The sequence below is a fragment of the Patella vulgata genome, chromosome 6 (genome assembly GCF_932274485.2).
Source record: "Patella vulgata chromosome 6, xgPatVulg1.2, whole genome shotgun sequence".
NCBI lineage: Eukaryota > Metazoa > Mollusca > Gastropoda > Patellidae > Patella > Patella vulgata.
In genome coordinates this window covers 66,217,593-66,240,993 of record NC_065884.2, presented here as the reverse complement: position 1 = coordinate 66,240,993, position 23,401 = coordinate 66,217,593, and the positions used below count along the sequence as shown (strand labels likewise).

General features: G+C 37.3%; 2 protein-coding genes across 2 annotated transcripts; one reads left to right on the top strand and one right to left on the bottom strand.

Annotated features, from left to right (window-relative positions):
- Positions 1–2,847: 2,847 nt before the first annotated feature.
- LOC126824082 (mitochondrial ubiquitin ligase activator of NFKB 1) lies at positions 2,848–9,844 on the bottom strand. The gene is made up of 3 exons (XM_050553264.2): positions 9,606–9,844; positions 8,456–8,652; positions 2,848–6,993 (listed from the first exon to the last, which is right to left on the bottom strand). The coding sequence occupies exons 1-3, from the start codon at positions 9,723–9,725 to the stop codon at positions 6,285–6,287; spliced, it is 1,026 nt and encodes a 341-aa protein (XP_050409221.1). The 5' UTR covers positions 9,726–9,844; the 3' UTR covers positions 2,848–6,284.
- A 30-nt stretch (positions 9,845–9,874) lies between these two features.
- Positions 9,875–23,223, top strand: LOC126824099 (uncharacterized). The gene is made up of 6 exons (XM_050553293.2): positions 9,875–9,969; positions 11,858–12,084; positions 13,225–13,372; positions 14,275–14,420; positions 16,052–16,231; positions 17,412–23,223. Exons 2-6 carry the CDS (start codon positions 11,862–11,864, stop codon positions 17,591–17,593), a joined length of 879 nt encoding a protein of 292 aa, XP_050409250.1. The 5' UTR covers positions 9,875–9,969; positions 11,858–11,861; the 3' UTR covers positions 17,594–23,223.
- The last annotated feature ends 178 nt before the right edge of the window (positions 23,224–23,401 follow it).

The window sequence follows — 23,401 nt, the reverse complement described above, 5'->3', positions numbered from 1 at the left end:
GGGACCTCGTTTTTCGTCCCATCCGGACGACTATACGTTGTCCATTAACAAGCCATCCGTTCTGCGCCACTGATAAGGGGGGGGGGGCACGCCAGACAATCCAGATGAACTTTCCCGGTCAACACGGGGACATGCAGGTGAGCGATCCATTGTCTTACTCACTGAGCCACGGCGGCTCCCTGGTTCATTTAAAGAAACCTAATCTAAACAATACGTAATTCGAAGTGGAAGTAAGAATATATTGGAGATACCTTTTTTTATGGCATAACAGACTAAGACAGATGTGTTTTGTTCGTGTACCTGCATGATTCATATTTCCACCGACATTACACCAGCGTTCCCGTGTAAATGCCACAAGGCCAGAATGTTTATATAAACAATGTAAGGAACGTTACAAGCAACACGCTATTTTACTTATATTGGCTCCAAGTAATATGCACCAATTTTATGAACATGTAAATATATATATAGAAACCAGAAAAAAAACATAAATGCACTTTTAGTAAGATTTCTCTGATTCGTGATCCGATAATTTCCGGTGTACCATGACAACGTCGCCATTGTTTATGCGGCTTATAGATTTAATCTATACACGATAGCGCGCGAAACTTAATATAACGTCTTTTGAACAGACACGATCCGTTAGTGCTAAATGATAAGGCCAGCTTAATTTTTCGTCACAGCGCTAAACCCAACCCTAACCTTAACCCTAGGACAGTGGTTCTCAACCAGTGTGCCGCGAGATCTTCCTAAGTGTGCCGCGAAATTTTGAACGGCACAATAAGAAAATTTCTCACTAAAGAAGCCAGCTATTTGACTGGTGAAATTCGAAACACTGCAATAAAGTAAGTTCATAGCTGTGTATTTCTTTATTTAGTTTGAGTCATTCTATGTGTCTATGACTAGTCTGTGTACGCCGTCTATGACTTGCCATGTTTTTATTTTGCAAACTTCAAATATTTTTCATATATTTTAAGCCAGGTGTGCCGCTATTTTTCCATGTGTTCCATGGTGTACCTTTGGCAAAAAAAGGTTGAGAACCACTGCCCTAGGACCTAGCCCCAATGCTTACCATAACCTACCATCTCGCCAACAATCACGTGGCCTAACCTTATTTACATCTCAGCGATCTTGACGAAAATTGAGCTGGCCTTAACAAATAGAGATAACCAGGCCCCGAGTTCACAAAGCATTCTCAGACTTGAGTTACTAATTTACTCATCTTTCAATCACTGTTTATGATAAATATCTTTGATCCAGAAACACAAAAATTTGCTCATAGTTTCTTATTGATGTATTTGATACATTAAAACAACAAATGTTTTATAAAGGTCTATATTTTAGTTAAAATAAGGTGAACAATTTTGAGTAAATTCTTAACTTAAGTCTGAGAATGCTTTGTGAACTCGGGGCCAGATCTAAAGAGTTACCTAGTCGCCACGAACAATATATTCTACAGTTTTGGTTCCCTGTCCAGCACCGATCGCATTTTCGGAATGTGAGTTACACGGGACACCATGATGGATATCTTATATCCAATCTGATTAAAACACACATCACATTTCGTTTCGTTTTTTTTATAGTTTAAAATATCGTTTTACTTGTCTTTACTATACTAGGATCTGAAAGAGTTGTTATATAACCCGCGTTCTGGTTGATGTGGGGGATTAGCCAATGCAATGGTCTGTTACAGCGAGTTCAAGGCGTACGGTGCACGGAATTGTGGGTATCCCTCTTGAAACATCAACGCTGATTGGTTAATCAAATGTGTGACGTCATAGGGTAAAAAAAAGGCCATCGAAAGTATAAAAAAAATAACGAAATGAAATACACGTATAGATCTGTATTTTAATCAGCGTGTCTTATTTCATTAATAACTTCCAATTGGTAAGATACATTTTTACTGTGCATCGTCAATTGTTTTAGTTTTCTCCCCAGACAGACATCATTTGAGACAAGTTATCCTATATTACCCACGCGCGGGAACAAGTTGCCCACTGTTACCCACGTTAGAGTCAAATTACCCCGTTACCAACGGTAGGGACAAGTTGCCCACTGTTACCGACGCTAGGGCCACAAGTTGCTCTATGTTACCCACGTTACAGATAAATTACCCTGTTACCAACGCTAGAGACAAGTTACCCTCTGATGCCCACGCTAGGGACAAGTTACCCACTGTTACCCACGCTAAAGACAAGTTACCCTGTTACCCACGATAAAGACAAGTTATCCTCTGATACCCACGCTAGAGACAAGTTACCCTCTGATACCCACGCTAGAGACAAGTTATCCGCTGTTACCCACGCTTGAAGCAAGTTACCCTCTGTTACCCACGCTAGAGACAAGTTACCCACGCTAGAGACAAGTTACCCTCTGTTAGAGACAAGTTACCCTCTGTTACCCACGCTAGAGACAAATTACACGCTGTTACCCACACTAGACACAAGTTACCCTCTCTTACCCACGCTAGACACAAGTTACCCTCTGTTACCCACGATAGAGACAAGTTACCCACTGTTACCCACGCTGGACACAATTTGGCATCTATACCCATGCTAGAGACAAGTTGGCCTCTATTAACCACGATAGAGACAAGTTAGCCATTGATACCCACGCTAGAGACAAGTTACCCTGAACTACCCACGCTAGAGGCTAGTTACTCTCTGTTACCCACGATAGACAAAGTTAACCTCTGTTGGAATAAGTTATAATCTGGCGTGAGTATATCCATGATACTCTTTGGGTGGAATGGCAGAAACAGTCTCTAATTCAAGGGAGATAACTCCATTTTATATCCCATTCCAAAAACCCAACACCATCCTCCAAGAAGTATTTTAATCGGTTCTGCTGTACTGTACATCGAGGGAGAGAGATGTGGTTTAAGATAGAGAGAAATAGGGTTTAAGTCCACTCGACACAAACTAGGTCATTTCGGGGCTAACAGATGGTTTAATTTTATTTCAATAATTCGCTTGCGCATAGGGGTCTTTAGCAGTGGGAGGAAACCGGAGGACCCGGAGAAAACCCACGAAGTTGGATAGGCGACCCTACGTACAACTGGAGATTCGAAACCACGCCAGTCGACTCAATGACAGACTTTAGGATACAGCGCGCGCACGCTAACCATTCAGCCATCCAACCCCCCATGTGGTTTAAGTCTACTTGACAGAAACTATGCCATTTTGGGACTAACATTTGGTTCATTTTTCTTTCATTAATTTGAGAAAACCCCATAAGGTTAGACAGCAGGGAATTAAAGCCACGTCATTACATTCCTCCCAAAACATTCAAGATAATGACAATAAAGTGGTGTTCTTGATATTTTTTTTATTGTATTTCAAAATATATTCTATAAAATTATTATTACATTTCTAAATATAAACAAATCACTCAAAGCAATGATAATAGTCTAATATACGCAAACAAATATACATGTAGTTAAAATATTTTTACAATTAAAGGGACAATATATAACACAGCTCCAGTAAATAAATATTAGCCTTATTCTAAGTATTAGATGTTTAAGTGTCCTACCCGTTGTGTAAATTATCCATTACATCCTATTTTACTTGTCCAGAGGGTTCGAAAATATTTTTAAATCCAAGTCACATTTGAAAAGGTTTACGTTAGGCCTTTCAAATCATTTAGTTTAATTTTTCCAATTTTTTAAATTAGGTGTGTTAAGATGAAATTTGTATCATCAATTAATTGGAATATTGTAAAATAGTACAATTTGTTGACCAGAATAAAGATTGGGACATATTATTCAGTTACAACAAGAGTGGTATTGAGCCTTTAAAAACCAATCAGATATTTAAGATACCTTCTGTAAGAGCTAAATCTGCCTATTGCAGGTCTTTTGTTTGGCTTCAAATGTTATATAAATTATTATTTAGACATTTATTATTTAAACCTAGTGATTGTTTTCCATATAAATTTGGGGATCACGGTCGCTAAGTGGGTAGGCCTGACAAGGACAGCTGTCTAGTCATTCGGATTAGAGAAAAAACTGAGGTCCCATGTACACATTGGCGTGCACGTAAAAGATCCCTTGACAGTTGGAATTCGATATAAGAGTAGGCCGTAGTGCAGCTGTCCGGGCAAAATTTCCCTCATAGCACACTGTATGGCGTATGCCCATCTCCATTAGCCCAGTTCGGAGCAAAACAGTAGGACGTTAAACCCCATTTCATTTCATTTCATTTCCATATAAATTTGTGTTTTATATCATATGTTCAGTTACTAAATGCCGTATAAGAATTACATTTATTCACATGACAAGCCTAGAATCAACTCTCTGGACTATCTAAGGGCAGAAATTTAAATGGATTAGAATGCTTGTGAGATGAAACGCTACGATAATAAACACTCATGACTTCGCTAAGAATAAAGTAGGGTTGCCAGGGTCGTAAGTAGCTCAGAGCAACTAGGGGTGCGGGAAGTGTTCTCAGGGTTGCTGTAAAATTGACAGACAATGTATATCTATTGTTTTTGAGGTCGACAATTTTTTCAAGGGGGGGGGACTTTTTGCAGGTAGGGGGGGGGGGCTTTGGCCCCCCACCCATTACGGGCCTGAGGGTTGCCTGTCCATCTTGTTTCCTCCCACTGCTAAAGACCCCTACTCGCGAGCAAATTGTTGAAATAAAATTCAACCATATGTTAGTCCCAAAATGACCGACCAAGTTTGTGTCACATGGATGTTAAACTCCATTTCTTTCTCTCTTAATGTATTAGAAGTAACATTTTATTTCTGTTAAATATGATAATTTATGTCATAAATGTGGTTTGGAAAGTTGTGGGAATGTGCTGCACGGTAACCATTGATATGCCGTCATATATTAACAGCTCTGCTCCATCCTACATCAAAAATCTCATCTTCACATGTATTCCAGGAAAATGTCTACAATTTTCTTCAAAACATCTCTTAACAGTACCATCCACGAGCTTAGAAATGACCAAACGTTCATTCCAGTAATCTTTGGCTCTTGTGGAATTCACTACCTCGTCATATAAAAGAATCAAAGTCCATCTGCATTTTCAAAACTCACCTGTTCATACAACACTAAGGATGAAATGGAAGCGAAATATATAATTTTGCAAGCGCATTTGGAGCTCCTAATACAAGTATTTATTGCGCTTTATAAATTTGCATGTTAGGTTTTTACATGACATTTAATTTATGCAAGAAATTAGTTGTACTGTAAATTGTTACTAAAATTTCTTTCTAACAAAAATCAAAATATCGTTGTTGATCATCCTATCAGATTAAAATACAGATCTATATTTTATTTCGTTTTATTATACTTTCGATTGTCTCTACTACAGGAAGATCTGACCGGTTGTAGTAGAAGGTCATATACGAGCGGTTTTTGAACCTATGACATCAGACATTTGATTAACCAATCAGTGTTGATGTTTCTAGTGAAATACCCACAGTTCCATGCACAGCACACCAAGAACTCCCCATAACAGACAGTTTCATTGGCTAATCCCTCACATCCATCAAAATGCAGGTTTTATAACAATTCTGCCAGATCCTTGTGTAGTAAAGACAAGGAAAAAACAAAATTTTGAATTATAAAAAAAGAAACGAAATAGGATCTGTGTTTTAATCAGATTGTTATTCATCATATTTGACTGAATCCTAAAATTGATACAACCAGGTCGATGTCCTTTTATTGAACCCTAAAATTGATTAACAGGTGAGCATCTTTTAAAATCTGATTAGACCCTAAAATTGATACAAACAGACCGATGTCCTTTTATTGAACCCTAAATCTGATTAACAGGTCGGCATCCTTTAAAATCTGATTAGACCCTAAAATTGATACAAACAGGTTATTGTACTTTGATTGAACCCTAAACTTGATTAACAGGTCAGCATCCTTTAACCCCTAAACTGCGTAGGACGTTATATAACGTCCTGGACAACTGCCACTCACCGTGTGTAGGACGTAATATAACGCCCTGGAGGTATTTTCCCCAACCTATTCTTCGAACACAATCTTACCTTGCGGATGACATTTTATTACGCCTGGTCGAGGAATCTAATTGAAGGGAGACAACTCTATTTACTGTTAGTTTTATTTTGGTTTAAGACCACTCAAATGTGTATTCAGGAAAAAATAGGCCCAAATATGACGTTTTTCGTCAAATTAATTACGCAATAGGGGGTAGTTAACGTCAAATTAATTACACAGTTAAGGGGTTAAAATCTGATTAGACCCTAAAATTGATACAAACAGGTTGATGCACTTTGATTGAACCCTAAACTTGATTGAACTCTAAGATTGATATAAAGGTACAAATCTAGTTATATGGCCACGACAAACGGGACATGTCTGATTTGGTAAAATTTCTGCACACTGGGCACACAAAGCTACGTGTCCGCAATTTAGAATGACAACCTCTTTAGGATTGGTCAAGCAAACAACACACTCATTTTCAGTTTGTTCACCGTTTTCGTTATTCGCTCTTCCCAGTCGAGCAGATCGAAATATCTCCTGATTTCTCCGATCTTCAAAATACTTCCGCGAAAATTTCACCAGAAGATAAATCAGACAACCCCCGCCAATCAGACCCGTGAAAATCATCAAATATTTAAATATGGACGACTGCGATTTCAGTCTTTTGATCACCTCCTTTTTAGTAAGTTTTGTCAAAATATATTTGGTTCCTGCTCCTGGTCCAATTTTCACTTTTCCATTTTCCAGGAAAACTTCTCCGACACCAAGAATTCCTGTTCCAACTACCAGCATTTCCTCCCTTTCGTGAAGACCTTTTGTGACCTCACCGAATATTCGATCCAATCCTGTTTGCAGAAAGGAAGATTGACTTGGTTCGAATTTATCATAAGTAACGGCGAGCTCATCCATCAAAAACTCTGCCTCACCGACTTCTGTGACAATAACATTGTCGCCATGTCTCGTGGCTGGTCGAAGATAGAATGGTACAGTATCAATAACATTCCTGATAGTCCTGGTTGCATCAGACCTGAAACACAACACCAGAAATGTAATTAAAAACAGTACCTATCGAAATGAAATGGGGTTTAACGTCCTACTATTCTGCTCCGACTGGGCTAATGATGACGGCATATGCCTTACAGTGTGCTATGAGAGAAATTTGGATGGGGGAGCAGCACTACGGCCTACTCTTATATCGAATTCCAACTGCCAAGGGATCTTTTACGTGCACGCCAATTGCCAATGTATACACGGGACCTGTTTGTTATCCCTTCCGATAGGACTAAGCACCTATCTAACCTAATTCAGCACTGGTAATCAGATTATAAATTTAACTGTTACTAGATGAAGAGCCCCGGAGAAGAAAGATGTAAGTCACGTTCAGGAGATCCGATTAGTGAACCCAATATACGAGCTGTTTGTTTACATCTTAATGAAGAAATGACACGAGCCAAGGAGCACTGTGATTGGTTGAAAGTTCACAGGTTATTATTACTGAAGTCTGTCATGTATCAGGTATGATAATAAATTGTTTAAAACTCACTGAGAGAGAGAGAGAGAGAGAGAGATGGGGTTTAACTTCCGCTCGAAATAAACTAGGTCATTTCGGGATTAACATATGGTTTAATTTTATTTCAATAATTCGCATGTGTGTCGGGGTCTTTAGCAGTGGGAGGAAAACGGAAGACCCGGAGAAAACCCACGAGGTTGGACAGGCAACCCTATTCCCTGTCATACAACCCGGGATTCGAAACCACGCCAGTTGACTCGATGACAGGCCTTGTGATACAGCGTGCACATGCTAACCATTTGGCCATCCAACCCCCCCTTTTTCAAAGAACCCCAGTTAATGGCGCCATCTGGTAGCAAATTGTATAAGCTTTCTGTGGAACAATCAATTTCAGGTAAAAACGATCGAAGTCACATCGAACCAAGGCCCTTCTGAAATGGCCTTCCGGACAAATACAAATCCATGGTATTTATTTGACCTTAATTTGGCTGAAAAGTAGAAGTCAGTTGTTGTACTGGAAATTATGATTTGTATTAAACATCATTTTGAAGTTGTAATTAAACCCACTCGTTGTTCTGTTCGCGTCAAGCATTCTCGTCCAAAAGTCTGTTTTGCCTTTTATGCGAAAAGACCAAAATGTGACTTAGATCGTTCTTCCCCTGAACTCTTCAGATGAAATATTGGACTCATTTGATTATTTCATGGTAAGACATGCGTGTGATAGATTCTGTATTCTAAGTTGTATATTGATACAAGTATGGCACTGAGTAATATATTGAAAACAACACCTAGTTTGTGTTGAGTGGAGGATAAACCCCATCTCTCTCTCCGGTTCCTCCTGTTTCCTTCCACTGCTAATGAACCCTACACCCAGGCGAATTATTGAATTAAAATTGAACCATATGTTATTCCCGAAATGACCTGGTTTGGACATTAAACCCTCTCTTTCTCCTCTTTAAATGAATAAAATAATTTTTACCAGAAGCCATTGACTCTCCTTGATTTATGTTCCTTTAATACAGAGTGTTGTATGACACCTTCTGTGACAGCGTCATGACGACTGGACAATGTCTGGCCAACTGCCGTCACTATTCCTTCTACTGTCGCGTAGGGTATTTTATGATCTGGTGCTAGCTCCAACTGCTCCTTAATGTTATCACCTAATGTTACCGATGCCTGAAAAATAAATTCTTCAAAATATATTTCGGCTATGAATATATGAAATGAAATGTTCTGCTCCGAGTGAGCTAATAAAGGCGGGCATACACCATACAGTGTGCTAGGAGAGAAATTTTGCCCAGGCAGTGTAACTATGGTCTACTCTTATATCAAATTCCAACTGCCAATGTATACATGGGACCTCGTTTTTTTTTGTCCCATCCGAACAACTAGGCAGTTGTCCTTGTCAGGCCCTCTGTCCTGCACCACTGACAAGGGGAAACCACTTTCTCGGCTAATGCAGCGATCGAACGCTATGAATATAGACATAGTCTAGTTGATTTGGAGGGGAGAGGGGCATGGATTCTGGTGACCATATTTCTCTAAATGTTAAATTGTCAATTTGAGTTCATTTTAGCATGGATTAAGTTGAAGAAAATTTGATATGTTCCGAAAAATGCAAGTGCAGAGACTTTAAAACTACCCATTTGAATTGAATCAATGCAGATGTAATTATTGACCAATCAAGTGCAAAAAAATCTAAATCTGGTGAATGATATCATTGTATTATAGAAATATTTGAGAAATAAAACCTTTGGAGGCTCTCCTAGCTAGCTAGGCAATTTGGCAAAAGCAACAATCTTATCCTAACCCTGTTACCAGTAGGGCCTATACTCCTGTTGTGTTTTACATGGGAGAGAAGAACATTTCTTTTGTGAATTTTTCTTAATAATGTCATTAATGTCTACAATAAGATGTCCAGAATTTAAAAAAAAAATTACTGAAGAATAATTTCCTGCTTTTATGCCAAGGTATTGATAGTTAAAAATAGGCTACTAGGCTATTGTTCTACATTTAATAATTCATTTATATTTCAAATCTGAAATGTTAATAAGAATTCTAAACTGGGGACAGTCGACGGGGGTGACGAGAAAATACATGTATGTCAGTTTTAAAAGAAGAATAATCACCTTGAGTTGATCTGATGAAATCAGCCGGTTTTTATATTTGTTGTAGAAAACATACAATAGAATACTGGACAAACCAACACCAGCAGTTGTTAATTTGTCGGCAAAGTTCAATTCAACCATAGTTCAAGAAATTTAGAATACGTATTGCCAAAAACCACAGAATGTATCTCTAAAAAGTTGTAAAGAAAAAGCACCATTCATTCTGCGGCCATGATAAACCGAAAGTACAGAATTCCCGTAATGTCGTGAGAGTTCTCTAACCCTGTCACAGATTCGAACATCCAGTTTCCGCTTCAACCATTCCGGTGAGCTCCGGTTACAGAGAAGTTTATTTTCTTAAAAATTACTAACAGAAATTAGAAATGTAATGTTGTATTTAATTAACGCAATCAATCGATTAAATACTTTTGTATTTCCAAATGGATAAATGGTTTAACTTTACGTAATCGAGTGCAAAGTCAACGAATGAATGATAAAATTATGTCACCTGTAGATCACTATCGGATCATGCGTCTACCGCCGGTACCGTTAATACCGAACGTGTTACGTAATGATTAAACTTAAAGGGCCACTACTTGACGAAATGAAATGAAATGGTGTTTAACGTCCTACTGTTCTGCTCCGACTGGGCTAATGAAGACATGGCACTCCATACCATTTGGGCGCTAATGCACTTTCATACACCTAGTACTTGCCGTGGTCCTAGAGGGTGTTCAAGGGTGTTATCTATGATCTCACACCAAATTTTAGACCAATCGGTCAAAAACTTTTGATTTTACACAACTTTTAATTATCCATCATTCAGACGACACAGCCATTCGGGAAGCCATCAATTGGCAATGAGGGAAATTTTGCCCAGGCAGCGGCACTATTATGGCTTACTGACTTATATTGAATTCCAACTGCCAAGGGATCTTTTACATGCACGCCAATGTATACACAGGACCTTGGTTTTTTGTCCCTTCCGAATGGCTAGACATCTGTCATATTATTAAAATTATAATCAAGTGTTACTGTTACGGTACTAGCTAATATCGTGATCAAGAAGTGTCAATAATCGACTGCTTGAATTAGTTCCGAAATGACCTAGTTTGTGTCAAGGGGACGTTAAACCCCATTTCTCTGATTTTTTATCACCTTCTAAGATATGACGTCATTCTCAGTCAGCAGACGGCTGTCCCTCGAGACAGTCTACATTTCCTACTTGCTTCTCTGTATTCAGTTTTGTTTTTGTTTTTTTGTGACTATGGAACATCTACCCTATAAATACTGAAGCGTTTCTTTATTGAATTTAAAGGAGCTAATTTGCTAATATTTGGGACCTACAAATTGAAACAAATGGGTCACAAAGCATATAATAATGTAATGTGAATGTATATAAACTGATTTACATTCAACCGTTTCTGTTTTTACTTTAATTTCTAATCAGCTATGTTCGGCGAAATACGCCAGAAGTCTCAATTAATAGCAGTATTTAGCATCTGGTTATTCCAGTCTACCCCGATGATATTTATTGTGCATGCTCTCCAGATAAGAATATAGCGTCACCATTTGACATGACTTTTGGAATATGTCTAGCCGCGCTCTTTGAGTCCCTTGTTCCAAAAGGTGCTGAAACGCATTATGGTACATGATTCGTGTACCAATGGTAAAATGTTTATTTTGTCTTAAATACTGGATATCAGAAGCCCATCTTTTCCCTGTAAGGTCACAAGACCAATGTTGATTTGAACTGACAAATCATTCGTGTTTTCAATGTCGAAGATTTTTGATGATATTGAGTTAGAGACTTAGCTACTTTAAGAGTTTAGACTACTTTTTTATACATTTCACCGATGTGGTTATCTTGTATAGTTGAATTTTACTACATATGTTTACATTCGTATTTCATGTAGCATATAGCAGATCATGACTCATGCTGGCATTACACAATGGGTTCCCTGGGTTGTATTCCTAATTGTTTTCAAATTTGAGTGAAGTCTGTGTCACTACAGACCTGGGACTGTACAGCGCAGTGGACGCTTACGGCTAGCCCCGGATCCATTCACTTTTTTTGAATTGTCTGTATGTTTGTGTTTTCCTGAGTATGATGTCCTGTCCATGTATTTGTTTTTGTGTAAATTTTGTGTGGTGCAGTCCCCCTGCACTTACTATTAGAGTTCCTTGTTGCCTCCCTTCACAAAGCTGCTGGTAGGATTAGATTCACTGCTACCTTCTGCTTTATTTGATTAAAATTTTTCATTTATTTTCAGTACCATGTCAGCAACAGCAGCAGTAACACCTAGTTCAAGCGGCCCTGTTGGGAAACTACGTTTGATTACGTACCTGTCACCAGGAATACCCATACAATTATTTGAAACAATACTACATTATTTAGAGGAAGTGACTGGAAGGGAGGGCTATATTATTCACGAGTCAAGATGGAGTGGACCCCCAGCAGAAAGAGTCGACCCTTTCACCTCAGATGATGTTGATATAGGTACTTTTCATTTGAAAGTTTATAGTGGGAGGGGCAATACCAGAATTTAGCTTTAGACTTGGCAGGCGAAATCCTACAGCAACAAGATCTAGGTGGCCCCTAGCCAAGTTGTGTAATATTTATTTGAAAGTTTATAGGAGAAATGGCCGTGCTAGAATTTACCTATAGGCTTGGCAGGCAGAAACCTACAGCGACAAAATCTAGGGGGCCTTCGGCCAAAGTGTATAATATTTTTGACAGTCAGAAGTCTTTCTTACACACAATGTAGTCTTAAAGGGGCCTTAGGTAAGATTAGATCAGTGGTTCTCAACCTTTTTTTGCCAAAGGCACACCTTGGAACACATGAAAAAATAGCAGCACACTTGGCTAAATATATATGAAAACTATTTGAATTTTGCAAAATAAAAACATGGTAAGTCAGACGGAATACAACCGTAGACACAGACTAGTCATAGACACATAGAATGACTCAAACTAAATAAAGAAAAACACAGCTATGAACTTATCAGTAGACACCAGTGAATACTCAGTTGGGATCATATGGTTTTTCACATTTTCTTAGTGTGCCGTTCAAAATTTCGCGTCACACTTAGGAAGATCTGGTTGAAATCACTGGATTAGATAAAGAGCTAACAGTTCTCGTTATAATAATTAAAAAATAGTTAATGAAAACAAATTGCTTCACTCTAAACCAATATATTTGCGATTAACTTTTAGGCTAGCCTCGATCGCCATTACTACCGTTGGTACGATAATAAACAAAGTCTTGATTATCCATTTTTACGTTAAATCATCCATCATAAAATTTATGGTCTTTATAAGTTAATTAATGTCTAAATAATTTAGATAATATTTCAGGCATAAAGAAAGACCTGCAATAGAGGGTTTATATTACATATCAACAGGGTTTTTATATTATATATCAACAGGGTTTATGTTATATGTTATGTATCAACAGGGTTTATGTTATATGTTATGTATCAACAGGGTTTATGTTATATATCAACAGGGTTTATGTTATATATCAACAGGGTTTATGTTATATGTTATGTATCAACAGGGTTTATGTTATATGTTATGTATCAACAGGGTTTCTGTTATATGTTATGTATCAACAGGGTTTATGTTATATATCAACAGGGTTTATGTGTAGTACAGGATTTATGAGATTACAAAACGAGAAGAATGGATTTGTCGAGTTATGTAAAGCTGCTCCGATACACGTTCATCCGAAAGGACAAAACAGACCAATTTATTTCTCCGATGTTATCATTGATAGTTCAAACAAGTAAGTAAGAATGTTCTGATGGGATATATTTAAATTCAAAATCCTGCAATTATATTTTGTGTTTAGCTCTGAAAGAAAAGAGGGGGGGGGGCGAATGGTTAGTGTGTGGGTGCTGTATTATTAGATCTGTCATTGAGTCAACTGGCATGGTTTTGATTCCCTGGTTGTACGTGACAAGGAGTGGGGTCGCCTGTCCAACCTCGTGGGTTTTCCGGGACCTCTGATTTCCTCCCACTGATAAGCGAATTATTAAAATAAAATTGAACCATATGTTAGTCCCGATATGACCTAATTTGTGTCGAGTGGATGTTAAACCCCATTTCTCTCCCACATGGTTCAATTTTATTTCAATAATTCGCTTGCGCTTAGGGGTCGCTAGCAGTGAGAAGAAACCAGAGGACCCTGAGAAGAGCCAAGAGGTTTGACAGGCGACCCTACTCCTTGTCATGTACAAGCGGATATTCAAAACCACACCAACTGACTCAATGACAGATCTTATGATACAGCACACACGCCCTAAGAAATATAAGTCCAAAATGGTTCAATTCCAATTAGTATTTACAAAAATCTTTTAAACTGACAGTTTGCAATCCTCTGCAGACGAGATATAAACACGCCAGTAAGTGTTGGTTTGAATCTATTTTATGTATTTAATACTGGAAAAACTGGTATACTATATTTTATGTGCGGTATTTAATATTCATATTACATTTTATGTGATTATATATCAATATTACATTTATGTATTCAATATTAATATTACACTTTATGTATTTAATTTTAATATTACATTTTATGTATTCAATATTAATGTTACATTTTATGCGATTATATATTAATATTACATTTTATATATTTTATATTAATATTACATTTTATGTATCTTTCTCTTGTTATTTTAGGACCAAATACAAGGAATTCCAAGATTTAAAGGGACACAAATGGGCATACAACGATCAACTGTCATTGAGTGGTAATCTCATTGTACTCAAACATTTAAAACAGATGGGAGTCAACGCTAATTTCTTTGGAAATATAATTCACTCAGGTGAGATCTTCAATTTTTATGACAGACCATTTTGATTTTGAATCCCTTCGAAAACTATAACATTGTGAAAAGTTGAAGCAATATCAGTCCAAATATGGTTCTTTTCTATTCAAAATTTAGGGGGGGTTGGATGGCCGAATGGTTAGCACGTGCGCACGCTGTATCATAAGGCCTGTCATTGAGTCAACTGGCGGGGTTTCAATTCCCCGGTTGTACATAACAAGGAGTACGGTTGCCTGTCCAACCTCGTGGGTTTTCTCCGGGTCCTCCGGTTTCCTCCCACTGCTAAAGACCCCTACGCGCAAGCATATATTGAAATAAAAAATTGAACCATGTGTTAGTCCCAAAATGACCTAGTTTGTGTCGAGTGGACGTTTAACCCCATTTTTCTCTCTCTCTCTCTATTCAATATTTACAGTTGTCTTATTTTTATCATCTTAGTGACAGACCAGGCCCGGAGTTCACAAAGCATTCTCTGACTTAAGTTAAGAATTTACTCAACTTTCAATGTTTATGATAAATATCTTTGATCCAAAAACACAAAACTTTACACATAATTTCTTATTGATGTGTTTGATACATTAAAACAACAAAAGTTGTATAAGGGGCTATATTTTAGTTAGAATAAGACAAACAGTTTCGAGTAAATTCTAAACTTAAGTCTGAGAATGCTTTGTGAACTCGGGGCCAGGGGTCTTAACTGTAGGAGGAATCCATAGTACCTGGAGTAAAACCATGAGGTTAAGAAGGCACAAGCAAATTATTGAATTAAAATTGTATCATATAGAAAGTGCAGGAGGACCGTACTGCAAATAGAGGGGTTGGATGGCTGAATGGTTAGCACGTGCATGCTGTATCATAAGGCCTGTCATTGAGTCAACTTGCACGGTTTCGAATCTTCAGTTGTACGTGACCAGGAGTAGGGTTGCCTGTCCAGCCTCGTGGGTTTTCTCCGGATCCTCTGGTTTCATCCCACTGCTAAAGACCCCTACAAGCAAGTGAATTATTGAAATAAAAAAATTAAACCATATGTTAGTCCCGAAATGACCTAGTCTGTGTCGAGTGGACGTTAAACCCCATTTCTCTCTCTCTGCAAGGGGTTCTGCAAACAAAACCCCAAAAAGCAATAAACAATTAGAATAAGTGAATATATCCGGGGGCGAGCTGTAATCATCCACTGCACTCTACAGTCCAGGGCCTGTATGTATGTCAGTCCTAATATGACACGGGGGTGTTGAATGGCCAAATGTGGAGTTCGATGGCTGAATGGTTGGCGTGTGCGTGCTGCATCATAAGTTCTTTCATTGAGTCAACTAGCGTATTTTCAATTTCCTGGTTGTATGTGACAAGGAGTCGGCTCGTCTGTCCAACCTTGTAGGTTTTCTCCGGGTCCTCCAGTTTCCTCCCACTGCTCTAAAGACCCCTACGCACAAGTGAATTATTGAAATACGGTTGAACTAAGTGTTAGTCCCGAAATGACCTAGTTTGTATCAGTGGATGTAACCCCCCTCTCTCTCTCTCTCTCTCTCTCCAGATCCTCCCATTTTCCTCCCACTGTTAAGTGAATTATTGAAATAAAATTGAACCATGTGTTAGTCCCGATATATTCTAGTTTGCTTGTATTTTATCAGGTGGTCATCTCAAGTCTATAGAAATGGTGTTAGATCATACTGTTGATGCAGCAGCCATTGATTCTAATACACTGACGGCTTACTTCCGAAAAAATCCTCATATGAAAGGTCGTTTAACAACTATAACATCATTTGGACCACTTCCTATATATCCTATAGTTTTTAATTCAAGACTTCCGGGTAAGTATATGATTCAACATTATGTTCTCCCGTTAAAAGTCAAAACCTAGTAACTCACTTTTTTTTACCAAATTTGTAGTTACTAGGGTATGTGCTTCCTGTTTGTTGTACTAGATATTCAATCTTTTGATTTTGTAAGCAGTTACACCCATGACACAACCTAGCAACTTCCTTCATTTGCCTAGTATGCCACAGAAACACCTAGTAACTCAATAGTCAAAACAATGGATAAGCTGGGCTTTAATATTCATTCATTACATGTACGTTTTCCTTTGCTTTTCTCAAAATAAGAAAAACATGAGTTACTAGGTGTTGCCTTTTGACGGGAGTGTTGTAGATAAGATGAAAGCAAAATGAAATAAAATGGGGTTTAACGTCTCACTGTTCTGCTCCGAACTGGGCTAATGAAGACAGGCTAAAGTCATACAGTGTGCTATAAGGGAAATTTTGCCCGGACAGCAGCAATACGGCCTACTCAATACGGGATCTTTTACGTGCACGCCAATGTGTACACGGGACCTCTGTCCTTGTCAGGCCCTCTGTCCTGCATCACTGACAAGGGTGAACCACGCTGGAAAATCTGGATGTACTTTTTCGGCCAATGCAAGGATCAAACACCTAACCTCCAGATATGAAATCTCATTGTCCACAGGACCTGAAGTATGTAGAGAGAGTGTGTCATGGTAATCCTGAAAGAAAAGTAGAGATGGAGATTAACTCACACAAACTAGGTCATTTCGGGACTAACATATGGTTCAATTTTATTTCAATAATTCGTTTGCCGAATTGGTTAGCGCTTGCGCGTTGTATCATAAGGTCTGTCATTGAGTCAACTGGTGTGGTTTCGATTCCCCAGTTGTATGTGACAAGGAGTAGCGTCGCCTCTCCAACCTTGTGGGTTTTCTCAGGGTCCTCTGGTTTCCTCCCACTGCTAAAGACCCCTACGTGCAAGCGAATTATTGAAATAAGGTTGAACCAAGTGTTAGTCCCGAAATGACCTAGTTTGTGTCAAGTGGATGTTAAACCCCATCTCTCTCTCTCTCTCTCTCTCTCTCTCTCTCTCTCATTTTGCCTTCCAAATCTCTTCACAAGCTAGACAAGATATCCAACCAGACAAATTAATAAATATCTATTCAGAGATTTAAAAATGATGTAAATGACCTTGAACTTGTCTTTGCAGGTGATGTAAAAGACAAAATAACTCAAGCATTGATAGATATGAATAAAAATCCAAAATGGCGAGCGAAACTTATAGCAGAGGGTGTTAGCGGCTATGTATCTATAGATATGTCATTATTTGATATAGAAACCGAAATAAGGGATCTTGTTAAGGGCTTGAGTATTGCTGCCGCCTATTATTAAAGGGACGAGAACACTTTGATTTAGATCTAAATAAAGGGGCTGATGACTGGACGTTGCAGTTACTGGATTTAAGCAGCTTGATTTCTGCACCTTCGCTCTTCTTACCTGTTGAAGCAGACAATTCACATGCATTTAGTTTTTTCGGAATTGGGTAATAGTTTATTATTATTAGGAGATTTTGGTCATGGGTAGTGACTGCACCGTCCATGAAATTCACCAACATTTGTGAAATTCGTTCTATTTCTGGATACAATTACTTGGTTTATTAAAATTATACTGCAACATTTCAACAAGATTTCACAAGTCGCTTTCAAGCAAATACCTAACATACAAAAACGACTTGTGAACTCTTAATCTTTAAATGGCATTTATAAACTGGATTTAAAATACAGATGTGACGTCATCCTTTGATGTTGGCGTACTTTTATTTCCAATAATGCACGGACAACTTGCTGATCGTACATTATCTATACTAGATGAAATATTGGACTTGCGTGACGTATTTCATTGAAAAGCACGTGGGAGATAGTGTCTGTGTTTTAAGTTGTTTAATGATCTCGAGCTAAAGACATTGCGTAATATATTGAAACAACACTCGGCTTACGCCTCGTGCAGTATCAATATATAACTTAATGTCTCGCTCTCGACCATCAAACCAGAGAAACAACAAAATCACATACTTATGGAAAACAGCTACTAGTGTATTTTAAGGCCATGTTTCGAAGAGTTGTGAAATGTTGCTAAAACGTTGCAGTATAATAAACCAAGTGATTGTATCCATACTAAGTATTCTAGTATTATATCATAAATCAACGGCTAAATGTCTCTCAATGATTATATGATTACATAAAAGCAGGCCTGGAATTAACGGTTTTAGATGTACCAGACAAAATGTCAGACACTAATGAAATAGTACCTGACATTTACAACTTAGTGGCGGACATGTATTAATAATATCAATAAAAAAGACAAATCAGGTGCCTGACAAAGCCTGAATCTGTGACTGACATTGTCTGTGACAGGTGTGACATTGTCTGTGACCGATGCCTTATTTCCAGGCTTGCATATAAGCATGAGAAAATTTACATTTGATTTTGGCACCAAGCAGATTAAGATTTTATTTCGATTGCCTCTCAACAAATGAAAAGATCAAATTTAATTAAATCAGTAATTTTATTTTGATCTGAATCAAAGAGATCGTGTCTTTTTAAATAGCAATCTGATTAAAACACAGATCCTATTTCGTTTCGTTTTTATAGTTCAAAATTTCGTTTTACTTGTCTTTACTACACTTGGATCTGGAAGAGTTGTTATTTAACTCGTGTTCTGAATGGTGTCAGGGATAAGCCAATGAAACAGTCTGTTACGGCAAGCTTTAGGCGTGTTTTGCATGGAACTGTGGGTAATCCACTAGTAACATCAATGCTGATTGGTTAATCAAATATCTGACATCATAGGGTCATAAGTCAGTCTTTTGACCCCTGACGTGACCTATCGCTATAACTTGTCAGATCTTCATGTAGTGTAGGCCATCGAAAGTATAAAAACACTGAAACGAAATATAGATCTGTATTTTAGTCCGATTGTTTAAATAGTGAATCGTTGACTGTATAAATAATCCTTTAATCTCATGACAGAATTGTATCTAAACCTAAACATATATATAAATACAGGTATATTAAATATTCTTGATATTTACATAATGGACCAATCAAAGTGCATTACTAAGTTCTTTTCTCTCTCTATATGTCTCTCTCTCTTCAATCATTTTTCAAAGTTTAATGTCGTGGGTTTTCTTCGGTCCTCCGGTTTCCCACACTGCTAATGACCCCTACGCTTAAATGAATTATTAAAATAAAATTGAACCATGTGTTAGTCCAGAAATAACCTAATTTGTGTCAAGTGGACGTTAAACTCTCTCTCTCTCTCTGTATATTGGCTGGCCTTGTAAGGATATATTTTCAGTATTATGATTATTTTATAGTGGTTTCAATGGCCTGTTTGATGATTTAAATTCAACAGACATAAATATGAGGACATACCAATTTAATCTTGGGGATTACTTATTAAAATGTTTTTGCTTCCTTCCTTTATCTTGGGAACAAAACATAGTTCATAAGAATAATGGCTACTTGTTTATCGATATCCCAATGAAATAAGAATTGGTTTGGCCTGATTAAAACTGGAACACTCCCACTTCCAAATATAAGAGAAATGAGACCCATCTATTTGGCACTATTTTTGATTGTTTATTTGGCAGATATGGCTAAAATCGAACCAATTTCTTGGTCACTTTATTTGATATTTTTTCTGCAAAGAGGGGCTTTAATCCTTTAGGACTTGGTACATGTATATTGACTACGCATGCAACACCCCCAAATTCAGAGTTTGTAGCATTCTACTAGGAGCCATAGTGGCTAAGTCAGTAAGGCATTCGTACACCAGACAGCTAGGTCTTTGCTTCAATCCTGGTGTAGGACGAGAAAGATCCCCAGGATTTTTCTGCGTTGCTTCCACTCGTCAGTGGCGCAGGACTAAGGACCTTGCAAAGAACATCTAGTCATTTGGATGGGACAAAAAAAACAAAGTCCCATGAACCCTTGGTAGTTAGAATTTGATAAAGAGTAAGCAGACAACGAGAAACCACACCGGAAAATCCAATAACTTTATCATCTGATTCCCAGTACATGTTTTGTGTAATAAATATTAGCAACTGGGCCCGAGAAGGACAGCTGTCTAGTCGTCCGTATGGGACGAAAAACCGAGGTCCTGTGTACACATTGGCATGCACGTAAAAGATCCCTTGGCAGTTGGAATTCGATATAAGAGTAGATCATAGTGCTGCTGTCAAGGCAAAATTCCCCTCATAGCACAATGCATGGTGTAAACCTGTCTTCATTAACCCAGTTGGTGTAGAGAAACAGTACATAAAACCACGATTAAATTCATTTATATTTGTAAATTGATTGAGATTATATTTTGTTAATCGAACAAAACAAGTGATACTAATTATAAAGATATTATATTTTGTTAATTGTTAATCAAATTTAATGTTTAATGGTGTACTGGTATCTATCGATATTGTGTTGAAAGATTTATTAATTATTTTAAATATTGTTAATTATTGTTAATTATGGAGTTTGTATATTCTTTGAGAGAGATAAACCTTGTGTCCAAGCGATTATATGTCATTTTGTCTGCTGAGGCTGTCTTCATTAGCCCAGTCTGTGCAGAAAAGTAGGACGTTAGACACCATATAACTTACACACCACCGCGCGCTGTATCATACGGTCTGCCATTGAGTCAACTGGCATGGTTTCGATTCTCCGGTTGTACGTGACAAGGAGTAGGGTCGCCTGTCCAACCTCGTGGGTTTTCTCCGGGTCCTCCAGTTTCTTCCCACTGCTAAAGACCCTACACGCAAGCCAATTATTGAAATAAAATTGAACCATGTGTTAGTCCCGAAATGACCTAGTTTGTGTCGAATGGACGTTAAACCCCATTTCTCTCTCTCACTTACACACCTCCAGACGTATATCTTCCATAGCAACTGTTGATGTTTTAAGATGGCTATTCTGTAAAGTCACTACGGGTTGATGGTTGATATTGAGGTAATAATTCACCTCAAATAACCACATGCTTTAAATTTCACATGCACAGGGTAAGCAGTAGTTGATATTAGGCAATGCAATAATCTTTTGTGTTGATGAGTAAGTCAGATAGCAATCTATTTCCACACATGTATTTCGAAACAAAACCTACAGACTTCGCCCATTCGATTTTTATTTTGAATAACAACCTGGAACTACATATTAGGCCACCAGAATTTTACTTTTTCAGGATTATTGAGCAAGTAAATAAATTTGGAGTGATTATCATAAACAGGAAGGGAAAATAATTTTTTTATATTTTTAAATTGTGACAAAATAAATCAAGAGTAGCAAATCCTGAAGAAATAAAAATAAAATTAATCAACTCACGATGCTATCAGATTCTCAAGCTATTAACTAGATTAGAACGATTCGGCCATTTAATGAATAAATTTTGAAATGAAGTAGCGAGTCTTAAGTTTTGACCAGGGGCCTGTTTCACGAAATCTAAACTAAAGATAAAATCCAAATTTTAGTAGATACTTCAATTTTGATTGGCTAAGGACTAAAATTAATTTAATATTATCCAATCAAATTACTAAAATTTGGATTTTATCTTAGTTAAAAATTCGTGAAACAGGCCTCTGGACCTTTGTTACGATAATAAACATGTTATCAAAACTGCAAAACAGTGATAACTTGGCTCAGAATAAAGTAATTTAAATGATATTTTAAATATATTCATTTTACATTATCTATTTTTTTAACTAATATAGCACAAACGGCCATCTTTCATAATGTATCTATAAGAAAACAATATTATTCAAAAGTAGAAAATCTCCCGGTTTATAATCAATCAGATTAAAGTTAGGCCCATTAAAAGATTTTAACAAAGATTACAGGTAGCGCTGGCTTTGACCATATCTCGTTAATATGTTATGCAGTAGTTTACCTTTTGTTTTGAATATGTTTGCTCGTTGTATAGACCATATTATGTCAGTGTATACATTTATGTTATACAAGTTTAATTATTTTGTTGTCATTATTGATTACGCATATTCCAGCTCATTAACCATTGCTACATTTACGGCGACGGCCCTGCAAATTTTAGGACATATGACATCATATGATTGTGGGTTAGGACCTGCAGATTTCGTCAAAGTCTTGAGATGTAAACAGGGCTGGTGCTAACCCTAACCCTAATGCATAATCCACATATGACGTCATATGTAAAGGACTGTCTCCGATCTATCTTTCTCCGTTTCTGATTTGTTGGAGAAAAAATCATTTAAAGACAAAAAGTCTTTGTTTGCTCTTATCAAAAGCTTTTAGTTTCAAACTTTGAGGGAGCTGCAATTAGTAAGGCGGTGGCTATCTAAATAATAGTAGGATGTAGTGCCACTGCCTGGGCAAGATTCTCTCATAGCGCACTGTATGGGGTATGCCCATCTTCATTAGCCCAGTCAGTGAAGAAAAATAGGGTCTTAAAGCCCATTTCATTTCCGAATTTTCAAGATCTGAATTTTGTTTACAAGACAAGGTGGCTGTTTATTTATTAAAATCCTGCCTTTACCTACGGTGGTCAGGAAATTAAACACTTGTAAATTGGACACTCATTATCAAAATTAATCAGTCAGCTTTAAACTGGACACAAGTACAAATTAGATGACTTTGGATGATTTTAAATGATTTTTACAAATTTTTAAACAAAGATTTGATATTAAACGAATGTTAAAGAAATTAGTGCTAGATATACAAGATTAAATGATACCTAGATGTAGCAATGGTTAATCAGCTTGTTACCTTGTTTAGATGTTTGATTGTTACATTATTAATTGTTTGTAAGGAAATATTTAAAAGTGCTATAAAAAATTTATCGAGGTTTCAAAGATGATTTGAATATATTGACAAGATGTATGGGTAATTTTAATTTTATTTTATTTAATGCAACCAATCGTCATTTGTATTTTTCGGACAATATTTAATTTTTTACGACTTATTCCAATCTAAAATGTACTCGGGTTGATTATTAAACATATAATATACAAAAATATCAAGTCTCCATTTTGGATCGATTCCCTGGTTGTACGTGACAAGGAGTAGGGTCGCCTGTCCAACCTCGTGGGTTTTCTCCGGTTTCCTCCCACTGCTAGCGAATTATTGAAGTAAAATTGAACTGACCTAGTTTCTGTTGAGTGGAAAGTAGACAGCAGTGAGT